The following is a 20,255-nucleotide window of genomic DNA, read 5'->3' as shown; positions in this document are numbered from 1 at the left end:
CAACGATCGCCCATGTCATTCGGAATGGCACGGGCATAGTGACAACGATTGCCCACATCACTCGGAATGGCACGGGCATAGTGACGACGATCGCCCACGTCACTCGGTGGGGCATGGACATAGTGACAACGATCGCCCATGTCATTCGGAATGGCACGGGCATAGTGACGACGATAGCCCACATCACTCGGAATGGCACAGGCATAGTGACGACGATCGCCCACGTCACTCGGTGGGGCATGGACATAGTGATGACGATCGCCCATGTCATTCGGAATGGCACGGGCATAGTGACGATGATCGCCCACATCACTCGGAATGGCACGGGCATAGTGACGACGATCGCCCACGTCACTCGGTGGGGCATGGACATAGTGATGACGATCGCCCATGTCATTCGGAATGGCACGGGCATAGTGACGACGATAGCCCACATCACTCGGAATGGCACAGGCATAGTGACGACGATCGCCCACGTCACTCGGTGGGGCATGGACATAGTGATGACGATCGCCCATGTCATTCGGAATGGCACGGGCATAGTGACGATGATCGCCCACATCACTCGGAATGGCACGGGCATAGTGACGACGATTGCCCACATCACTTGGAATGGCACGGGCATAGTGACGACGATTGCCCACATCACTTGGAATGGCACGGGCATAGTGACGACGATCGCCCACGTCACTCGGTGGGGCATGGACATAGTGATGACGATCGCCCATGTCATTCGGAATGGCACGGGCATAGTGACAACGATCGCCCATGTCATTCGGAATGGCACGGGCATAGTGACGATGATCGCCCACATCACTCGGAATGGCACGGGCATAGTGACGACGATCGCCCACGTCACTCGGTGGGGCATGGACATAGTGACAACGATCGCCCATGTCATTCGGAATGGCACGGGCATAGTGACGATGATCGCCCACATCACTCGGAATGGCACGGGCATAGTGACGACGATTGCCCACATCACTTGGAATGGCACGGGCATAGTGACGACGATTGCCCACATCACTTGGAATGGCACGGGCATAGTGACGACGATAGCCCACATCACTCGGAATGGCACGGGCATAGTGACGACGATTGCCCACATCACTTGGAATGGCACGGGCATAGTGACGACGATCACCCACATCACTCGGAATGGCACGGGCATAGTGACGACGATTGCCCACATCACTCGGAATGGCACGGGCATAGTGACGACGATTGCCCACATCACTTGGAATGGCACGGGCATAGTGACGACGATTGCCCACATCACTTGGAATGGCACGGACATAGTGACGACGATCGCCCACATCACTCGGAATGGCACGGGCATAGTGACGACAATTGCCCACATCACTTGGAATGGCACGGGCATAGTGACGATGATCGCCCACGTCACTCGGAATGGCACGGGCATAGTGACGATGATTGCCCACATCACTCGGAATGGCACGGGCATAGTGACGATGATCGCCCACGTCACTCGGAATGGCACGGGCATAGTGACGACGATTGCCCACATCACTCGGAATGGCACGGGCATAGTGACGATGATCGCCCACGTCACTCGGAATGGCACGGGCATAGTGACGACGATTGCCCACGTCACTCGGTGGGGCAGGGACATAGTGACGACGATCGCCCACGTCACTCGGAATGGCACGGGCATAGTGACGACGATCACCCACGTCGCACGACGTGGCACGGACACAGCGACGACGGTCGCCCATGTCGCACGGACACAGCGATGACGGTCGCCCACGTCGCACGGCGTGGCACGGACACAGTGACGACGGTCACCCACGTCGCACGGCGTGGCACGGACATAGCGACGACGGTCACCCATGTCGCACGGCGTGGCACGGACATAGCGACGATGGTCACCCATGTCGCATGGCGTGGCACAGACACAGCGATGACGGTCCCCCACGTAGTAATGATGATGAACATTGTTAGATATTTTCCCAGATGTACTCACCTCACCAGGCCCACGAGAGCAGCCTGCTGTGTTCTCACTAAAGCAACCAAATCTGGATAAACAACACACAATTTCAGATGTCTTCTAATGTGGGAAATGAAGACAGGTGTAATTTTAATATAAAATATATATTTTAATTGCCTTTTACAGGAATTTTAATGTAGAATTCTAATGTCAATTATGGTGGCCCAACTTAATATTTACAATCAGGGAAGAAGGAAAGAATTATTTTTAAATACAATATTCAATACAAATATACAAGGATTTTTACAAAACTACTCTAATTGGTGATTTTTAAAAAATACCTAGAAATATATAAAAAACACAATGCTTCGAAAACCAACTTTAAAACTATAGAGTAAATATTCAATTAGGAAGGATATTAATAAGATTGAAAAAGTGCAGAGAAAATAAACAAGGAGGCTTCCAGGACCGAGGACCTGAGTTACAGAGAAAGGTTGAATCGGTTAGGACTTTATCCCCTGGAGCGTAGAAGAATGAGGGGAGATTTGATAAAGGTATACAGAATTACGAAGGGTACAGACAGGGTTAGTATAAGCAGGCTTTTTCCCACTGGGGATGTGTGGGACTACAGCCAGAAGTGATGGGTTAAGGGTGAAAGGTGAAATATTTAAGGGGAACTTTCACTCAGGGGGTGATGAGAGTATGGAAAGAGCTGCCAGTGCAAGTGGAAGGGAAGTTTGGATAGGTACGTGGATGGGAGGGGTATGGAGGGCTACGGTCCAGGTGCAGGTCGATGGCACCAGGCAGATTAATGGTTCAGCAGGGACTAGACGGGCCAAAGAGCCACTTTCTGACCCCAAGACTCAAGGACTGGATATTTGCTCCATTTGGTGAATGGTGTCCCCTGGGACACAATTATCATGGCAGACACACGTGTTGATAATCATCAGTTGGTGTTTAATCGTCAATCCCCCCCTGCATTTCAAGTCCACCTGGGATGTTCTGGTGCTGTAAGGGGCACAGCATCGCCCGTCACTGCATACTCCGCAGTACCTCGGTCTGTAGGGCTGGATGCTCAAACAGTCCTTGAATGCTAAGTGAGTTGGTCTCACTGCACGTGATGTTGGGCTGCACCTCTTCCCGTTCTAGGAAAGAAAGCGTAAAAGGAGACCGATGAATAGACCGTTATGTACAAGTGAGGGGAGCTAGCATTGAAAATGCAACTATTAATAGACAGTTAAAATCAGGAGACTCTGCAGACGCTGGAAATCCAGAGCAATATGGTAGCATAGCGATTAGCACAAAGCTTGACAGTACAGGAGACTGGGGTTCAATTCCCAGAGCTGTAAGGAGTTTGTATGTTCTTCTCGTGACCGCGTGCATTTCCTTCGGATCCTCCAGCTTTCCCCTGTAGTCAAAGAATGTACCAGTTAGTAGTTAACTGGTCATTGTAAATTGCCCCATGGTCAGGCTGGGTTTAAGTCAGGGGGTTTGCTGGCTGGTGTGGCTTGAAGGGCAGATGGGGTGGTGTTGCTCTGTTTGTAAAAAAATGAAATCAAATCATTAGGAAGAGGTGACATAGGGTTGGAAGGTGTTGAATCATTGTGGGAAGAGCTAAGGAACCTTGCTGGTGACGCAGTGACATCAGTGCTGGACTCCGGAGCGAAGGTTCCCGAGTTCGAATCCAGTCGGGCCGCTCCCAGACACGCTTTCCGTCTGTGCCGGGTTGAGTGTCGAGCTCGCAACTTGCCCTCGTAAAAAAAAAAACCAGCTGTGCTGTGAGAAGGACGTGGGAGACCACTCACAGAATCTTTCCTCCAAGACAACCACTTGAAAAAATAAATGGTTGCCGAGGTTCTGGCAGAGTATGGCACACAAAAAGGAGTTGAGGAACTGCAAGGGTAAAGAGACCCTGATGAGAGTTTTATACAGACCCCCCAAATGGTAGTGAGGATACGGCCTACAAATTACAACAGGAGATGGAAAATGCATGCTAAAAGGGCAATGTTGAAATAGTCATGGGGATTTTTAACATGGAGGTAGGTTGGGAAAATCAGATTGGGCTGGATTCCAAGTGGGGTATTTCTAGAATGCCTACGAGATGGCTTTTTAGAGCCACTCATTACTGAGCCTACTAAGGGATCAGCTTTTCTGTAGTGGGTGTGCAATGAACCAGAATTGATTAGAGAGCTTAAGGGGAACCTTAGGGGAAGGTGATTATAATATGATTGAATTCACCATGAATTTTGAAAAGGAGAAGCTAAAGTCAGATGTATCAGTATTACAGTGGAGTAAAGGGAAATACAGAGGCATGAGAGAGGAGTTGTCCAGAATTGATTGGAAAAGAACACTGGCAGGGATGACGGCAGAGCACCAATGGCTGGAATTTCTGGAAGCAATTTGGAAAGCACAGGATATATACATCCCAAAGAGGAAGATGTATTCTAAAGCAAGATGATGTAACCATGGCTAACAACAGAAGTCAAAGCCAACATAAAAGTCAAAGAGAGGGTATATAATAGACCAAAAATTAGTGTGAAGTTAGAGGGTTGGGAAGCTTTTACAAACCAACAAAAGCCAACTAAAAAAACTATTAAGAAGGTAAAGATGGATTATGAAAATAAGCTAGCCAATAGTATTAAAGAATATACCAAAAGTTTCTTCAGATACATAAAGTGTAAAACAAAGGTAAGGGTGAACATTGGACCACTGGAAAACAATGCTGTATTAATGGGGGACAAGAAAATGGTGGATGAACTGAATAAGTATTTTGCATCAGTCTTCACTGTGGAAGATACCAGCAGTATGGTGGAAGTTCCAGGTGTCAGGGGTCATGAAGTGTGTGAAGTTACCATAACTAGACAGAAGGTTCTTGGGAAACTGAAAGGTCTGAAGGTCGATAAGTCACCTGGACCAGAGAATGTACACCCCAGGGTTCTGAAAGAGGTGCCTGAAGAGACTGTGGAAGCATAAGTAATAATCTTCCAAGAACCACTGGATTCTGGAATGGTTCTGGAGACTGGAAAATTGCAAATGTCACTCCACTCTTCAAGAAGGGAGAGAGGCAGAAGAAAGGAAACTGTAGGCCAGTTAGTCTGATGCTAGTGGTAGGGAAGATGTTGGAATCGATTATTAAGGATGAGTTCTCAGGGTACTTGGAGCCACATGATAAAATAGGCCGTAGTCAGCATGGTTTTCACAAGGGAAAATCTTGTCTGACAAATCTGTTGGAATTCTTTGAAGAAATAACAAGCAGGATAGACAAAGGAGATTTGATTGATTTTGTGTATTTGGAGTTTTGGGTCTTTGACAAGGTGCCACACATGAGGCTGCTTAACAAGCTACAAGCCCTTGGTATTACAGGAAAGATTCTAGCATGGATAAAGCAGTGGCTGATTGACAGGAGGCAGAGAGTGGGAATTTTCTGGTTGGCTGCTGATGACTAGTGGCGTTCCACAAGGTTCAGGGTTTGGACCGATTCTTTCTATGTTATTTGTCCAACAATTTGAATGATGGAATTGATGTCTTTATTGTTAAGTCTGCAGACAATATGAAGATAGGTGGAGGGGCAGATAGTTTTGAGGAAGTAGGGAGGCTAAAGGACTTAAACAAATTAGGAGAATGGGCAAAGTAGATGGCAGAAGAAATGAAATGGTTGACTATTTTCTAAATGAAGAGAAAATACAAAAAACTGAGGTGCAAAGGGACTTGGGAGCCCTTGTGCAGGATTCCCTAAAGGTTAATTTGCAGGTTGAGTCTGTGGTGAGGAAGGCAAATGTGATGTTGCATTCATTTCAAGAGGATTAAAATATAAAAGCAAGGATGTAATGTTAAGAGTTTAACTAAATATTAGTAAGGCCTCACTTGAAGCATTGTGAGCAGCGTTAGGCCCCTTATCTTAGAAAGGGTTCAAAGGAGGTTCACGAAAATGATTCCAGTCTTGTCATATGAAGAGTGTCTGAAGGCTCTGGGCCAGCATTCACTAGAATGAGGGGTGACCTCATTGAAACCTATTGAATGGTAAAAGCCCTTGATGGAGTGGATGTAGGGAGGATGTTTCCTGTGGTGAGGGAGTCTCAGACCAGAGGACACAGCTAAGAATAGAGGAGCATCCTTTTCGAACAGAGATGAGGAGGAATTTCTTTAGCCAGGGAGTGATGAATCTGTGGAATTCATTGCCATAGGCAGCTGTGGCGGTCAAGTCATTGGGTATATTTAAGGTAGTGGTTGATAGATTCTTGATTAGTCAGGGCATGAACAGATAAAGGGAGAAGGCAGGAGATTGTAGTTGAGTGGAAAAATCAGTCAGCCATGATGAAATGGGCCAAGTGACCTAACTCAGCTCATATTTCTTATGGTCACATGGTCTTATAAAAATTAGTTTTATTTGTCAAGTGTACATGAAAACCCAGTGAAATGCATTGTTTGGACCAACGACCAACACAGTCTGAGGATGCTCCTAGGACCAGCATAGAATGCCCATGATCTACTAACCCTATGACTTTTAATCTGTGGGAGGAAACTGGAATACCCAGAGGAAAGCCATGCGGTCATGGGGAGAATGTACAAACTCTTTGTAGATAGTGGGGGGAACTGTACCCCAGAATGACTGATCACGCTAACTGCTCATCTGCACAGGTTAAGGTTCATCTGAGGCCACAGCAGAACAAAATCATGCTGCAGGTGGTTCAGTCATAAGGACCTTGAGGACAGAGGAATAATTTTCGGTTTCACTCTACAGACAGGGAATGATTTTGTGTTTAGTGTGCAATCATAATCGGTTGAAAACGGACGTGGGAGCATGGAAGAACATCTGGAAATCTCCAGGAAGACCTTCTCCGTTGCTGCTGCTGCTGTGAGGTTCGGGACTCTGCTGGGAAGAACAGGCCCCCAGTCCTCGGGGTCACGTTGCCAACGGCCGTTGGCGGGGCCGTCTTAATACGCACAGCAGAGGACGGTGCTCGGAGAAGCTGTGCCGGAGGGGATGGTCGTCGGCTCGGAGGTTCGACAGACTCGGAGTCCTTTCAACAGACTCAGGTCGCTTTCGGTGTGTGCTGTGTCTGCGAGACTGAGTTCAACGGAGCTTTCACTATGTGCTGCGTCTGCGAGGCTGGGTTCGACGGAGCTTTCATTGTCTGCTGCGTCTGCGAGGCTGAGTCAGGTGGCGCCGTGGAAGTCCACAGCGGGGGTATTCCCTTCTGCCACTGGCGTGGGATGGTGATTCTGTCAGGACCCTGGGGACTTGTGGAAACTGTGGTGATTTCTTTTGAACTTATAGTCCTTTAACATCTTTGGACTATTTTTACTGTGCCCATGGTCTGTTTTTTTTATCAATTATGCGATTGTTTGCACTGTTGTAACTATGTGGTTTTGTGCAGGTCTTGTAGCTTTAGTTTTTGGTCTTGGTTGTCTGGTGGGTTTGGAGCTCCTTTCTGGGGAACGCGCTAGATGGTAGCGTGATATTAATACACAGCAGCCTCTCCAGACTCTGGATTGGGGATTGCCAAATGTTATGTGGATTTTCTGGTGTAGTCTGTTTTGTCATATGCTTTTGTGATATCATTCTGGGGGAATGTTGTCTCATTTTTTAACTGCATTGCATTTGTGGTTTCTAAATGACAATAAACTGAATCTGAAATGTGAGGTACAGGTTCTGCGCATGCTCCTTGCACACTGTAACAGGACGCAGTTCCAAAGGGTACCACATGGGGGAGCTGCAGTTCAATGGTATGTGTACACACCAGCTTTTAGATTCAAGATACTGTATAAATACAGTGGATTCCAGTTAATTAGGCCATCGGTTAATCGAGGCAGCTGCTTATTTAGGACACCTCTTAAAAAACAAAATTTCATCCAGAAAATAACCAGGATTCTCTTTGGACACTATGCTGTTTAATTGGAACAGGTGACTGTTACCATGCAGTTTCTAACTAGCATCAGTCACATATACTGGTGTGGCTGTTAGACACTAGACCATGCTTAGAGTGAATGTTTTTTTTTTGAAAATAGCATCAATTCTGTATGCTTGTGTTCAAAAAATAGTGAGTTTTGTCACTGAAAGTTGTTGAGAAATAAGCAGTAAGACAATTCAGAACTGTTTTGCTCACTGCGATATCAAGTGTTCAAGCTTGGAAGTGGCCAGGAGTGAAAATTAAACGATTTCGCTGCTTCAACAAGTTAGGAACGATGAAAAATTTGAAGGTATCAACAATCATTCTGAATGTCTGACAGCTCTTGGGCTGTATTCCCTGGAATTCAGGAGAATGAGGGGCGATCTCATAGAAACATTCCAAATGTTAAAAGGCCTGAACAGATTAGATATGGCAAAGTTATTTCCCATGGTAGGGGAGTCTAGAACAAGAGGGCAGAACTTCAGGATTGAGGAACGTCCTTTTAGAACTGAGATGCGGAGAAATTACTTTAGTCAGAGGGTGGTAAATCTGTGGAATTTGTTGCCATGAGCGGCTGTGGAGGCCAAGTCACTGGGTGTATTTAAGGCAGAGATAGATAGGTTCTCAATTAGCCAGGGCTAATCAAAGGGTATGGGGTGAAGGCTGGGGTGTGGGGATGACTGGAGGAATTGGATCAGCCTGTGACTGAATTGCAGAGCAGACTAGATGGGCCAAATGGCCTACTTCTGCTGCTATATCTTATGGTCTTGTGTTACAATGAAAAAGAAGATTTGGAGGTTTCTAACTAGCGTCAGTTGTGTGCATTTGCTTGGCCATTAGGCACTAAACTACACCGTGCTTACAGTCGTCAGTTGTGTATGCTTGTGTTATGCTATTAATTTGGGCCGACCGATGCCGAATTAAAAGGCAGTGATTTTTGATACAACTCCATGCAGGACGGCAATGAAGACAACCCATTATCTACACTGGGTGCCCGCGCTGATTTTGTTCATTTACAGTCGATCAAAAGCACACAGCTCCGTACACTGGATGAGTTCCTCCGACAACAACTATCAGGAAGAGGTACAATTTTATAACCCTGCAGTACTTAATTTAAATACATTATTTGTTACCCAGTTAAAATCGTTTGTCCTTTTTCAACTAACTCCATGAAACTTCGACTAGTAGGGGAAGCCGCAGAATTGGGCCACGGTGCACTGGTCCTAGATTCATGGCGGTGGTTTAACCAGTTAACGGGATTCCTCTGTAGGGCAGCAGCCGAATCGTCCTATTCAGCCCTAGTTAGTGTCCAGGATTGGGTATTTATACTCACTTTGGCGGTGACTTTATAATCACATGGCCGAACTTCACACAGTCGCATTTCCTTCACCATGTCACAGTGGAGGTTGTAACTCGACAGACGAGTGGATGTGCCCATACCACAGGTTTTGGAGCAGACGCTCCACGGTGTGGTCTGCTGTATGCAGTTCAGACCAGGCCCATTTAAATCCAAGTCATAGGTCACCTCCTGTCTGTAAGCTGCAAGAAAGAATATTATTTTCTTACGCAGAGGCATGACAGAGGGAAGTGGAATTTCTAATAATTATTTTAGGCTCTCCATAGTTCAGGATCAACCATGGACATTGCGTTGTAGCCGTCTGTCTGATGTGGAAGCCAGGGCAGTACAAGAGATCACGTTGTTGCCCATGCAGCAAGCATTTGGCAATTACCTTGCAGATGTTTCATCGCCAGTCGAGGTGACATCCTCAGTGCGCAGTTGCTGGTGTCTCTCTGGGAGTGCTCGTGTTTATATAGGCCCCCGTTCGCTCGTCTCAGTCCTGATTGGCTACCCCTTCAGTTGACCTTTGAATTTTAATAGTGTCTCCTTGGCTCTTAGGGGTTCATAGATGCATGTCTATTTCAGTATGTTTGTCTACGAAATTATCAGAACAGAACCATGTTTCTAACAATTCTCGTGCCTGCTTCGTGTGTGCCTGCGCTGGAACCCCCGCGGTGCCCCAGTCACGGTGGTGACCTTCTCGGTCTTCATGATCTGAAGTCGGATCATGTCTCCATACCGCCAGTTTGTGCTCCCGTAAACGAGTTGAGAATTTACGTCCTGACTGGCTGACGTAGTTCTTGCTGCAGTCTCCGCAGGTGATCATGGACACCACATTGTTTTGTCAGTTGTCTTTACTGGTACCTTGGTTCCTAAGACAAGTTGCCGTTGGTTTGTGAGCAATTATGCTGCTGTGAGGCTTAAGGAGTCGAGCTGTCATTGCTGATAGGAGTAGCCAATCGGGACTGAGGTAAGTGAACGGGGGTCCTATGTACGCTCGAGCACTCCCAGGGAGAAACACCAGCAACTGTGCTCTGATCAGGTCAGCCTGACTGGTGATGAAACGTCTGCAAGCTGATTACCAATCTCGGTGAACACCACAACATCAAATATACACAATACTGAAGCCATCGCCTTTGGTCATCACAGCATGCCCAAGACCCATCTTGTTTGGACATAGAATCCTGGGATAGTGGTGGAACTGAGGCCAAAGGTGTTGGAGACACAGTGATGGGAGCAGTCATAGGGCAACCACAGACAACATGTTTCATCGTGCCAATCTGGCACCTTACCTGTCATTGTAATTCCTCTAAGAGAGGCTTCCTGCTTGTGGTCACACACCCATTGTTCACAGCACTCTCCTGGTACCTGGACTTGTTTGGGAAATGGACAATCGGGGCTAGGCAGGAGGATATCCAAATTACAGCGGGGTACACAACCAATCAGACCATCTTTGCAGGTGCACTGATACTTGCAGCTTGGCTGGAAGGTCTCTCCATTCTGATAGACAACACCACCGTACATGCAGATACTGCCCCGACGTGCTAAATTTCAAGGAGAAAAGGCAGGCAGTTTACATTATTCTGTTATGTGCTTTCATTAAGATTAGAAAATCCTATATTTGAACAATAATAATACAGTGGATTCTGATTAACTGGTACACATTGGGACCAGTACATCATGGCCCAATTAGGTGGATCCCCAATTAACCGAAATTTCATGGAAATAGTTAAAAAAGTATTATAAAGACAACTGATCATTTAACTAATTAACAAATTATGTGTTTAAATTTAACAATAGTTTGGGTCTTGTTTAACCGATCTTATAGAACTTTTTGAGGAAGCTACTAGGAAAATTGATGAAGGTAAGGCAGAGGATATTGTCCAATGGACTTCAGCAAGACACTTGACAAGGTCCTGTACAGGAGGCTGGTCGAGAAGGTTCAGTCACTCAGCATTCAGGATGAGGTAGTAAACTGGATTAGACCGGCTTTGAGGGAGAAGCCAGAGAGTGGTAGTAGATGGTTGCCTCTCTGACTGGAGGTCTGTGACTAGTGGAGTGCCACAGGGATCATTGCTGTTTGTCATCTATGTCGATTATCTGAATGGTAATGTGGTTAACTGGATCAGCAGACTTACGGATGACACCAAGATTGAGGGTGGACAGCACGGGATCTGGACCAGCTGGAAAAATGGCAGGTGGAATGCAAACAACACACACGCAAAATGCTGGAGGAACTCAGCCGTTCAGGCAGTATCTATAGAGAGGAATAAAGAGTCAACATTTCAGGCTGAGACCCTTTAACAGGACCGGAAAGGAAAGGGAAAGAAGCCAGAATAAGAAGGTGGGGGAGGGCAAGGAGTGCAAGCTGGCAGATGATAGGTGGGTGGGTGGGTGGTGAGGGGGAATGAAGAAGCTGGAAGGTGATAGGTGGAAAAGGCAAAGGGCTGAAGAAGAAGGAATCTGATAGGAGGGGAGAGTGGACCATGGGAGAAAGGTGATTGGAGATATCAATGATCGTGCCATCAGTTTGGAGACTACCCAGACGAGGTACGAGGTGTTGCTCTTTCAACTATTTATTTGGTTAATGTTCCCATGTACATTGTTGAAATTGGTACATTGCACGAAAATATTTAAAACAATTTGAGATGTACTGAACAAAGCAAATCAAATAGAGGAAGGGTCCTTGTCAGGCACTGGTTGGCTCGGAGTGTCTCTGCCTCCTGGTGCCAGAATCAGGCTGCTTACACCCAGTGCCAACCGCTACCATTGGTGTGTCCTTCACCAGGGGCACACATCAGGCTCTCTAGTGGCACCAACTCAGCCCCAGGATCCCGGTCTCTGGTTTGTGAAGGAGCAAGGTCTCTCGTTCTGTCCACCCAACGCCGTCACTTCCCCAGGCCTCACCTTGGCCCTCCTCCAGGTCCTGTGCTGTGGCAGCAGAACCTTCAGAAGATCCCTCACTGGTACTCAAGGAGGGGGGACACGGCTCAGTAGTAGATCCCCCCCCATCCTTGACCCCTCCACCAGCATCTCCGAGGCTGTGCCTGGATCTCAATGTCCTTTGTGCCACGCTGGCTAGTCATTCCAGATGAGGATTGAGGGGCCAGCTTTTGCAACCGGTCACTTCCGAGACCCTGTCCGGTTACACCTTCACAAGCACCGACCCTGCCTCGGTCACCCAGCACCGAGCGGGAGGAGTGGGCCACTGCCAGTGGTCCAAAGGGGAAGCACTAGGGGAGGCTCAGTCCATGCTTGGGTTTGGGGATCCCATGTTGCTCACAATGTGGGCAGGACTGGTTTGGCTCCAAGAGAGACCCTTTACTGGTGTACACACCGGAAGGTGATGTCCCGGTCACATTCTGAAACCTCAGGATGACCCTCCCTCCACCGGGAGTGTGTCCAGGGATCTCCTGTGTTACAGCATCTGAATGAGACAGGGTCCCAGAGCCCAACCTTTGGGGGTGGTGCTGCAGTCCTTGGGCCCTTCAGATTCTTCGACACCTGGGAAGGGGGGGGGGGGTTACATTCACCATGTTCGGGGCAGTGGTGGGAGGGAGGTCACATTCACCATGTTCAGGGGCAGTGGTGGGTGGGGGGGGGTCACATTCACCACGATCAGGGCCAGTGGTAGGTGGGGGGGGGTCACATTCACCATGTTCGGGCCAGTGGTAGGTGGGGGGGGGTCACATTCACCATGTTCGGGGCAATGGTGGGAGGGAGGTCACATTCACCACGATCAGGGGCAGTGGTAGGTGGGGGGGGTCACATTCACCATGTTCGGGGCAATGGTGGGAGGGAGGTCACATTCACCACGATCAGGGGCAGTGGTAGGTGGGGGGGTCACATTCACCACGATCAGGGGCAGTGGTGGGTGGGGGGGGTCACATTCACCACGATCAGGGGCAGTGGTGGGTGGGGGGGGTCACATTCACCACGATCAGGGGCAGTGGTGGGTGGGTGGGGGTCACATTCACCATGTTCGGGGCAGTGGTGGGTGGGGGGGGGTCACATTCACCACGTTCAGGGGCAGTGGTGGGTGGGGGGGGTCACATTCACCACGATCAGGGGCAGTGGTGGGTGGGTGGGGGTCACATTCACCATGTTCGGGGCAGTGGTGGGAGGGGGGGGTCACATTCACCATGTTCAGGCCAGTGGTAGGTGGGGGGGTCACATTCACCATGTTCAGGGCAGTGGTGGGTGGGTGGGGGGGTCACATTCACCACGATCAGGGGCAGTGGTGGGTGGGTGGGGGGGGTCACATTCACCACGATCAGGGGCAGTGGTGGGTGGGTGGGGGGGTCACATTCACCATGATCAGGGGCAGTGGTAGGTGGGGGGGTCACATTCACCATGTTCAGGGCAGTGGTGGGTGGGTGGGGGGGTCACATTCACCACGATCAGGGGCAGTGGTGGGTGGGTGGGGGGGTCACATTCACCACGATCAGGGGCAGTGGTGGGTGGGGGGGGTCACATTCACCACGATCAGGGGCAGTGGTGGGTAGGTGGGGGGGTCACATTCACCACGATCAGGGGCAGTGGTGGGTGGGGGGGGTCACATTCACCACGATCAGGGGCAGTGGTGGGTGGGGGGGTCACATTCACCACGATCAGGGGCAGTGGTGGGTGGGTGGGGGTCACATTCACCACGATCAGGGGCAGTGGTGGGTGGGGGGGTCACATTCACCACGATCAGGGGCAGTGGTGGGTGGGTGGGGGGGTCACATTCACCACGATCAGGGGCAGTGGTGGGTGGGGGGGGGTCACATTCACCACGATCAGGGGCAGTGGTAGGTGGGGGGGGATCACATTCACCACGATCAGGGGCAGTGGTGGGTGGGGGGGGGGGTCACATTCACCACGATCAGGGGCAGTGGTGGGTGGGGGGGGTCACATTCACCATGTTCGGGGCAGTGGTGGGTGGGGGGGGTCACATTCACCACGATCAGGGGCAGTGGTGGGTGGGTGGGGGGGTCACATTCACCATGTTCAGGGGCAGTGGTAGGTGGGTGGGGGATCACATTCACCACGATCAGGGGCAGTGGTGGGTGGGTGGGGGTCACATTCACCACGATCAGGGGCAGTGGTGGGTGGGGGGGGGGGTCACATTCACCATGTTCGGGGCAGTGGTGGGTGGGTGGGGGTCACATTCACCATGTTCGGGGCAGTGGTGGGTGGGTGGGGGTCACATTCACCATGTTCGGGGCAGTGGTGGGTGGGGGGGGGTCACATTCACCATGTTCGGGGCAGTGGTGGGTGGGGGGGGGTCACATTCACCATGTTCGGGGCAGTGGTGGGTGGGTGGGGGTCACATTCACCACGATCAGGGGCAGTGGTGGGTGGGTGGGGGGGTCACATTCACCATGTTCAGGGGCAGTGGTAGGTGGGTGGGGGATCACATTCACCACGATCAGGGGCAGTGGTGGGTGGGTGGGGGTCACATTCACCACGATCAGGGGCAGTGGTGGGTGGGGGGGGGGGTCACATTCACCATGTTCGGGGCAGTGGTGGGTGGGTGGGGGTCACATTCACCATGTTCAGGGCCAGTGGTGGGTGGGTGGGGGGGTCACATTCACCACGATCAGGGCAGTGGTGGGTGGGGGGGGTCACATTCACCATGTTCGGGGCAGTGGTGGGTGGGTGGGTCACATTCACCATGTTCAGGGCCGGTGGTGGGTGGGGGGGGTCACATTCACCACGATCAGGGCAGTGGTGGGTGGGGGGGGTCACATTCACCATGTTCAGGGCCGGTGGTGGGTGGGGGGGGTCACATTCACCACGATCAGGGCAGTGGTGGGTGGGGGGGGGTCACATTCACCATGTTCAGGGCAGTGGTGGGTGGGGGGGGGTCACATTCACCATGTTCAGGGCAGTGGTGGGTGGGGGGGGTCACATTCACCACGATCAGGGCAGTGGTGGGAGGGGGGGGTCACATTCACCACGATCAGGGCAGTGGTGGGTGGGGGGGGTCACATTCACCACGATCAGGGGCAGTGGTGGGAGGGGGGGGTCACATTCACCACGATCAGGGCAGTGGTGGGTGGGGGGGGTCACATTCACCACGATCAGGGGCAGTGGTGGGTGGGGGGGGTCACATTCACCACGTTCAGGGGCAGTGGTGGGAGGGGGGGGTCACATTCACCATGTTCAGGGCCAGTAGTGGGAGGGGGGGGGTCACATTCACCATGTTCGGGGCAGTGGTGGGTGGGTGGGGGGGGTCACATTCACCACGTTCAGGGGCAGTGGTGGGAGGGGGTCCTAGAACAGGGTCAGTCCTGAGTCTACAGGTGTACACTGGGATCTGCGCTTACTCACATGAACAAATCCCTCTCTCATCTACTTCCCAGTTTCTCAGCTCCTGCTGTCTGAGAGACATGGTCACATGGGGTTACACCATCACCATCCTTCCACCTCTAGTTGTGTATGTGTCCTCGTCACATCATTGCAATCTTGATCGTTCAGCCCCCATTGACTTGTCAGCTCCTATTTAACCGACCACACTCTCCATGTGTCGAATACATTTCTCGCTACTCATCCTCTCTTCTCACTGTTACCGTCGGGAAGCAGCTACAGGAATTTTACGTCCCACACCACCAGGGCCAGGAACAGTTATTACCCTTCAACCATCAGGCTCCTGAACCAGTGTGGATAACTTCAGTCAATCGACCTGATTCCACAACCTACAGACTCACATTCAAGGAGTCTTTAGAACTCGTCTTCTCAGTATTGTTTTGCACATTGGTTGTTTGTCAGTCTTTATGCATAGTTTTCACAAAATCTATTGTTTCTTTATTTTCCTGTAAATATCTGCAAAAAATTATTCCCAAGGTAGTATATGGTAAGACATTCACACTGTGATAATAAACTTACTTTGAATTTGACGTTAGTTTGGGGGGGGGGTGATGACTTTGCAACAATCCAGGTGTCTGTACAACTTGGGGGAACTCGAGCCACCCTGCCTTTCCTGAAGAAGGTATTCAACCTACCCCTCACCATAAAACTCGGCTTTCAATCCAGTTTGCCGCAGCAAGCTCCAGCGGGTGAAATTAGAACCAAATTGAATTCTGTAACATCTTCACCAATGTTCCAGCAACTAAACCGCCCACTTGCAGGGCAGGTGAAACGTGACATTGGCCCATTTTGTCTCTGAAGAACCCATGACATTTTCAAAGACCCTGTACTGCAGGACAGCCCGATCAAACAAAATATAAAGGAGGCCCTTCAATTGAAGATTAGAAGCAGACTGCTTCAGTGTCGAAAAATTAGGACAGTTGTCAGTGAGACTGAAATCAGTGTGGTGGAATTGGCGATCAGGTGACTGGTGCTCAGGGTGGATTGGCTGAGATTTTTAAATACATACAACTGCAAGAATTCACACTTAACCAGCCAGTTTAGCCTCAAATGATGGGAAGCAAGTCCTTTATAATAATTATCATGCAGATTATTGATGGATGTCTATTGGTTTTGAGTTTGCAAATGCAGTAATTTTGATCCTAATTTTCACGATTCAAGATTATTTAATGTCATCTCCAGTCACAAGTGTAAAGGGGAATGAAATAATTGTTACTCCAGATCTGATGCAGTACAGAAACACACAAGATACTGAACACAATAAGAAAAAAAAACACAATGACTATAAACACAACTGTTTGTGTACATTGATTGGATGTCCATAGTGATTTGGAAGTCTTCAAACTTCACATCATGAATACTCCAGATACTCCGTTGGATCCTAGTGCCTCCTTTCTGTACTAGATCAAAGCAGGACGGCTACTTATAGGGATAAAATTAACACACATAAACAATCATTCTTAACTCAACATGTTTTAAACTTGTAATCTTAGCAGCTGACATCACTCACATCAGTTTCACGGTATGTTCATGCTTGACGAAGTGTGCACACTGAATTTACTTTTAAATATTTAATAGTAATTCATTGAAATTAATGTTGTTTTGTCGTCTCATAAATGAGAAAATCTGCAGATGCTGGAAATCCAGAGCAACACACACAAAATGCTGGAGGAGCTCAGCAGGTCGGGCAGCATCAATGGAAAAGAGTAAACAGTCGATGTTTCGGACACAACGAAGGGTCTCGTCCCAATATGTCGACTCTTTACTCTGTTCTATGGATGCTGCCATCAGTTTGTGTGTGTGTTTTGCCATTTGTTGTGTTCTGTGTGGTTCTGCCCAACATTGCGGGCATGCTATAGGAATGTGTGGTGACACTTTCAGGCAGCCCCCAGCACCCCGTGGTTAACGCAAACAACGCATTTCACTGTATATTTCGATATACTCATGATGAATACATTTGATCTTGAATAGTAGTTCTTCTAAATCGTGCTTTTTCTGCAAGGACCATAAGACGATAAGATAAAGGAGAAGAATCAGGCCATTGGGCCCTTCCAGTCAGTTCTGCCATTCCACCATGGCTGACTTACTATCCCTCTCAACCCCATTTTCCAGCCTTCTCCTCATAACCTTTGATGCCCTGGCTAATCAAGAACCTATCAACCTCTGCTTTAAATAAACCCAATGACTTGACCTATACTGCTTTCTGTGATAATTAATTCCACAGATTCACTACTCTCTGGCTAAAGAAATTCCTCCTCATCTCTGTTCTAAATAGAGGGTGGGAGGCTGTGTGTGGATACCCCACATTCACTCTATCCTGGCCTTTCAATATTTGATAGGTTTCAATGAGGTCACCCCCCCCCTCCAATTCTGCTAAACTCCAGAGCACAGGGCCAGAGCCATCAAACGATCCTCATACGTTAACCCTTTCATTCCCCGGAGCAAATTCGTGAACTCTCAAATGCCAGCAATTCGTTTCGCAAAGATCTGGAGACAGACTGGTGTGGGCTGCGGACTCACCGATGCAGACGCCCAGGCCGTGTGGGCTGTCGGCGCCGTGCTCGCACTGGAGCCCGAGCTGCGGGTCGCAGGCGTCGCTGTCGGAGCAGACCTCCCCCGCCTGCTTAGCACAGACGCGACAGCATCCGCACTTGTCCAGCAGCAGCCGCACCCCGGGGGGGCATTCCGGCGGATCCTCCGGGCATTTACACGGGGAAGAGCAGCGCTGGGCACGGACCCACTGTGAAATACAAAGTCAAACAAAAGTAATTACTAAACTGAGATTCCCGCGCCTACTTCCAATATTCAGTTTAAATTCATTCCTTATGACTTGTCATTCATACACTTGCCCTAACATTCCCCTTTCGCTATCTCATCCTGATCAGTGCTAACCTTCACAATTAGCTAAACGCCGATAACTTTTATATCATTTAATGACAGGTACTTTAATTCCGTTTCTTTCTCCGCAGTCTAATCCAAAGCTTCCCGTCTCTTTTGTATATTATTCCAGGATCTGCAATATTTTAGACATTAATTATAAACACAGGAGAATCTGCAGATGCTGGAAATCCGGAGCAACACACACACAAAATGCTGGAGGAACTCAGCGGCATCTCTGGAAATGAATAAACAGTCGACGTTCCGAGCCGAGTCCCTTCATCAGAACTCGCAGATGCACAAATACTTCATATCAGTGCATTGCATTCCCCGTTAGCTTTTATTTACCTCCGTTGAAAGCAGAAACAAAGCCGCGAGTATCCCGGTGAGGTAGAGCATGCCGCTGATGACCCAGTCCCACTGAACTGGACCCGCCGCCCGTCCCTGCAGCGTTTTATTCGGCCGCAGGCGGGGCTCCGATTGGCGGCGGACGGGACGCCGCGCTGCGCTCACGCCGCGGTTACTGCACCAACACCCGGGGAGGAACAGGACGATGCCCGGTGGCCTCACCCTTTAGCGCGGGCGCTGCAGTATTAGAGTCACGGGGCCCTACAACACGGAAACGGCCATTCGGCCCCTCTAGTCCGTGCCGAACCCAGCCTTGTCCCATCGGCACGCACCTGGGTGGCCCGTAGCCCTCCCATCCATGTGTCCATCCAAGCTTCTCTGAGATGTTGCAATCAAACCCGCACCTACCACTCCGCTGACCGCTCGTCGCACACTCTCACCATGAGTGAAGAAGTTTCCCCTCAAAGTTCAAAGTGCATTTATTATCAAAGTACATATTTGTCGCCATATTTGTTGGGGATATCAACCCTGAGATCAATATGGATGTGGTCAATGGTGGGCAGGGCTTTACCTGTGATGGAATAAGCTGTATCCACTACATTTCCATTCAGGGAGCAATGGCATTTCCATACCAGGTTGTGATGCAGCCAGTCAATATACTCTCCATAACACATTGATATTAAATATCTTACCTTTCACCCTTAACTCATAGTCTCTAGTTGTAGACTCTTCCAACCTCAGCAGGAAAATCTGCCTGCATTTACCCTATCTGAACCCTCCATAACTTTGTAACAAACTTCCTCTCGTTCTATTGTCTATTGTTCTCATGCACGCAACGTGGTCCTTTGTCACTTTATATGAGGCAGCACCGTGGTGTAATGGTTAGCACATTGCTTTACAGTACTAGTGACCCAGGTTCAATTCCCAACATTGCCTGTTAGGAGTTTGTACTCCCCTTGACCGGGTGGGTTTCCTCCGGTCGGTAGCTGAATTCCTCTGGTCGTTGAAAATTGTCTCATGATTAGGCTTGGCGTGGCTCCAAGGGCCGGAAAGGCCCTCTATCTCAATAAACAACCAAATAAAGAAATGTGAACACATTTGTATGTTTTCCATTCTTGGCAGTTGCAATACATGCAAGATGATGCTGGTCATGTTTATCTTAATTATTCCACCAGAAAGAGTCCACTCACATTTTGCTGGTGGTGCAGTGTTGGGACTGTTATAAGATTCAGAGCAGAATTAGGCCATTCAGCCCATTGAATCCCATTACATCATGGGTGAGTACGCCATTACATTATCCTTCTCAACCCCATTCTCCTGTCTTCTCCCTGTAACTTTTGATATCCTCCTTAATCAAGAATCACTTTAAACATCCCCAGTGACTTGGCCTCCATAACCGTTCGTGGCAACAAATTCCACAGTTTCATCGTTCTCTTGCTAAAGAAATTCCTCTCCACTTTTGTTCTAAATGAATGTCCCTCTATTCTGAGGCTGTGCCCAT

At 49.3% G+C, this 20,255-nt stretch overlaps 1 protein-coding gene across 1 annotated transcript; it reads right to left on the bottom strand.

Annotated features, from left to right (window-relative positions):
• Positions 1 to 2,114: 2,114 nt before the first annotated feature.
• Positions 2,115 to 18,966, bottom strand: LOC140715501 (CCN family member 3-like). Its single transcript, XM_073027875.1, has 5 exons — positions 18,755 to 18,966; positions 18,050 to 18,269; positions 10,471 to 10,722; positions 9,173 to 9,378; positions 2,115 to 3,093 (listed from the first exon to the last, which is right to left on the bottom strand). The coding sequence occupies exons 1-5, from the start codon at positions 18,803 to 18,805 to the stop codon at positions 2,812 to 2,814; spliced, it is 1,011 nt and encodes a 336-aa protein (XP_072883976.1). The 5' UTR covers positions 18,806 to 18,966; the 3' UTR covers positions 2,115 to 2,811.
• Positions 18,967 to 20,255: the final 1,289 nt, after the last annotated feature.

This window comes from Hemitrygon akajei, chromosome 1, assembly GCF_048418815.1.
Source record: "Hemitrygon akajei chromosome 1, sHemAka1.3, whole genome shotgun sequence".
NCBI classification, from domain to species: domain Eukaryota; kingdom Metazoa; phylum Chordata; class Chondrichthyes; order Myliobatiformes; family Dasyatidae; genus Hemitrygon; species Hemitrygon akajei.
Note: the sequence above shows the minus strand (reverse complement) of the source record. Positions and strands in the feature narration are given on the sequence as shown.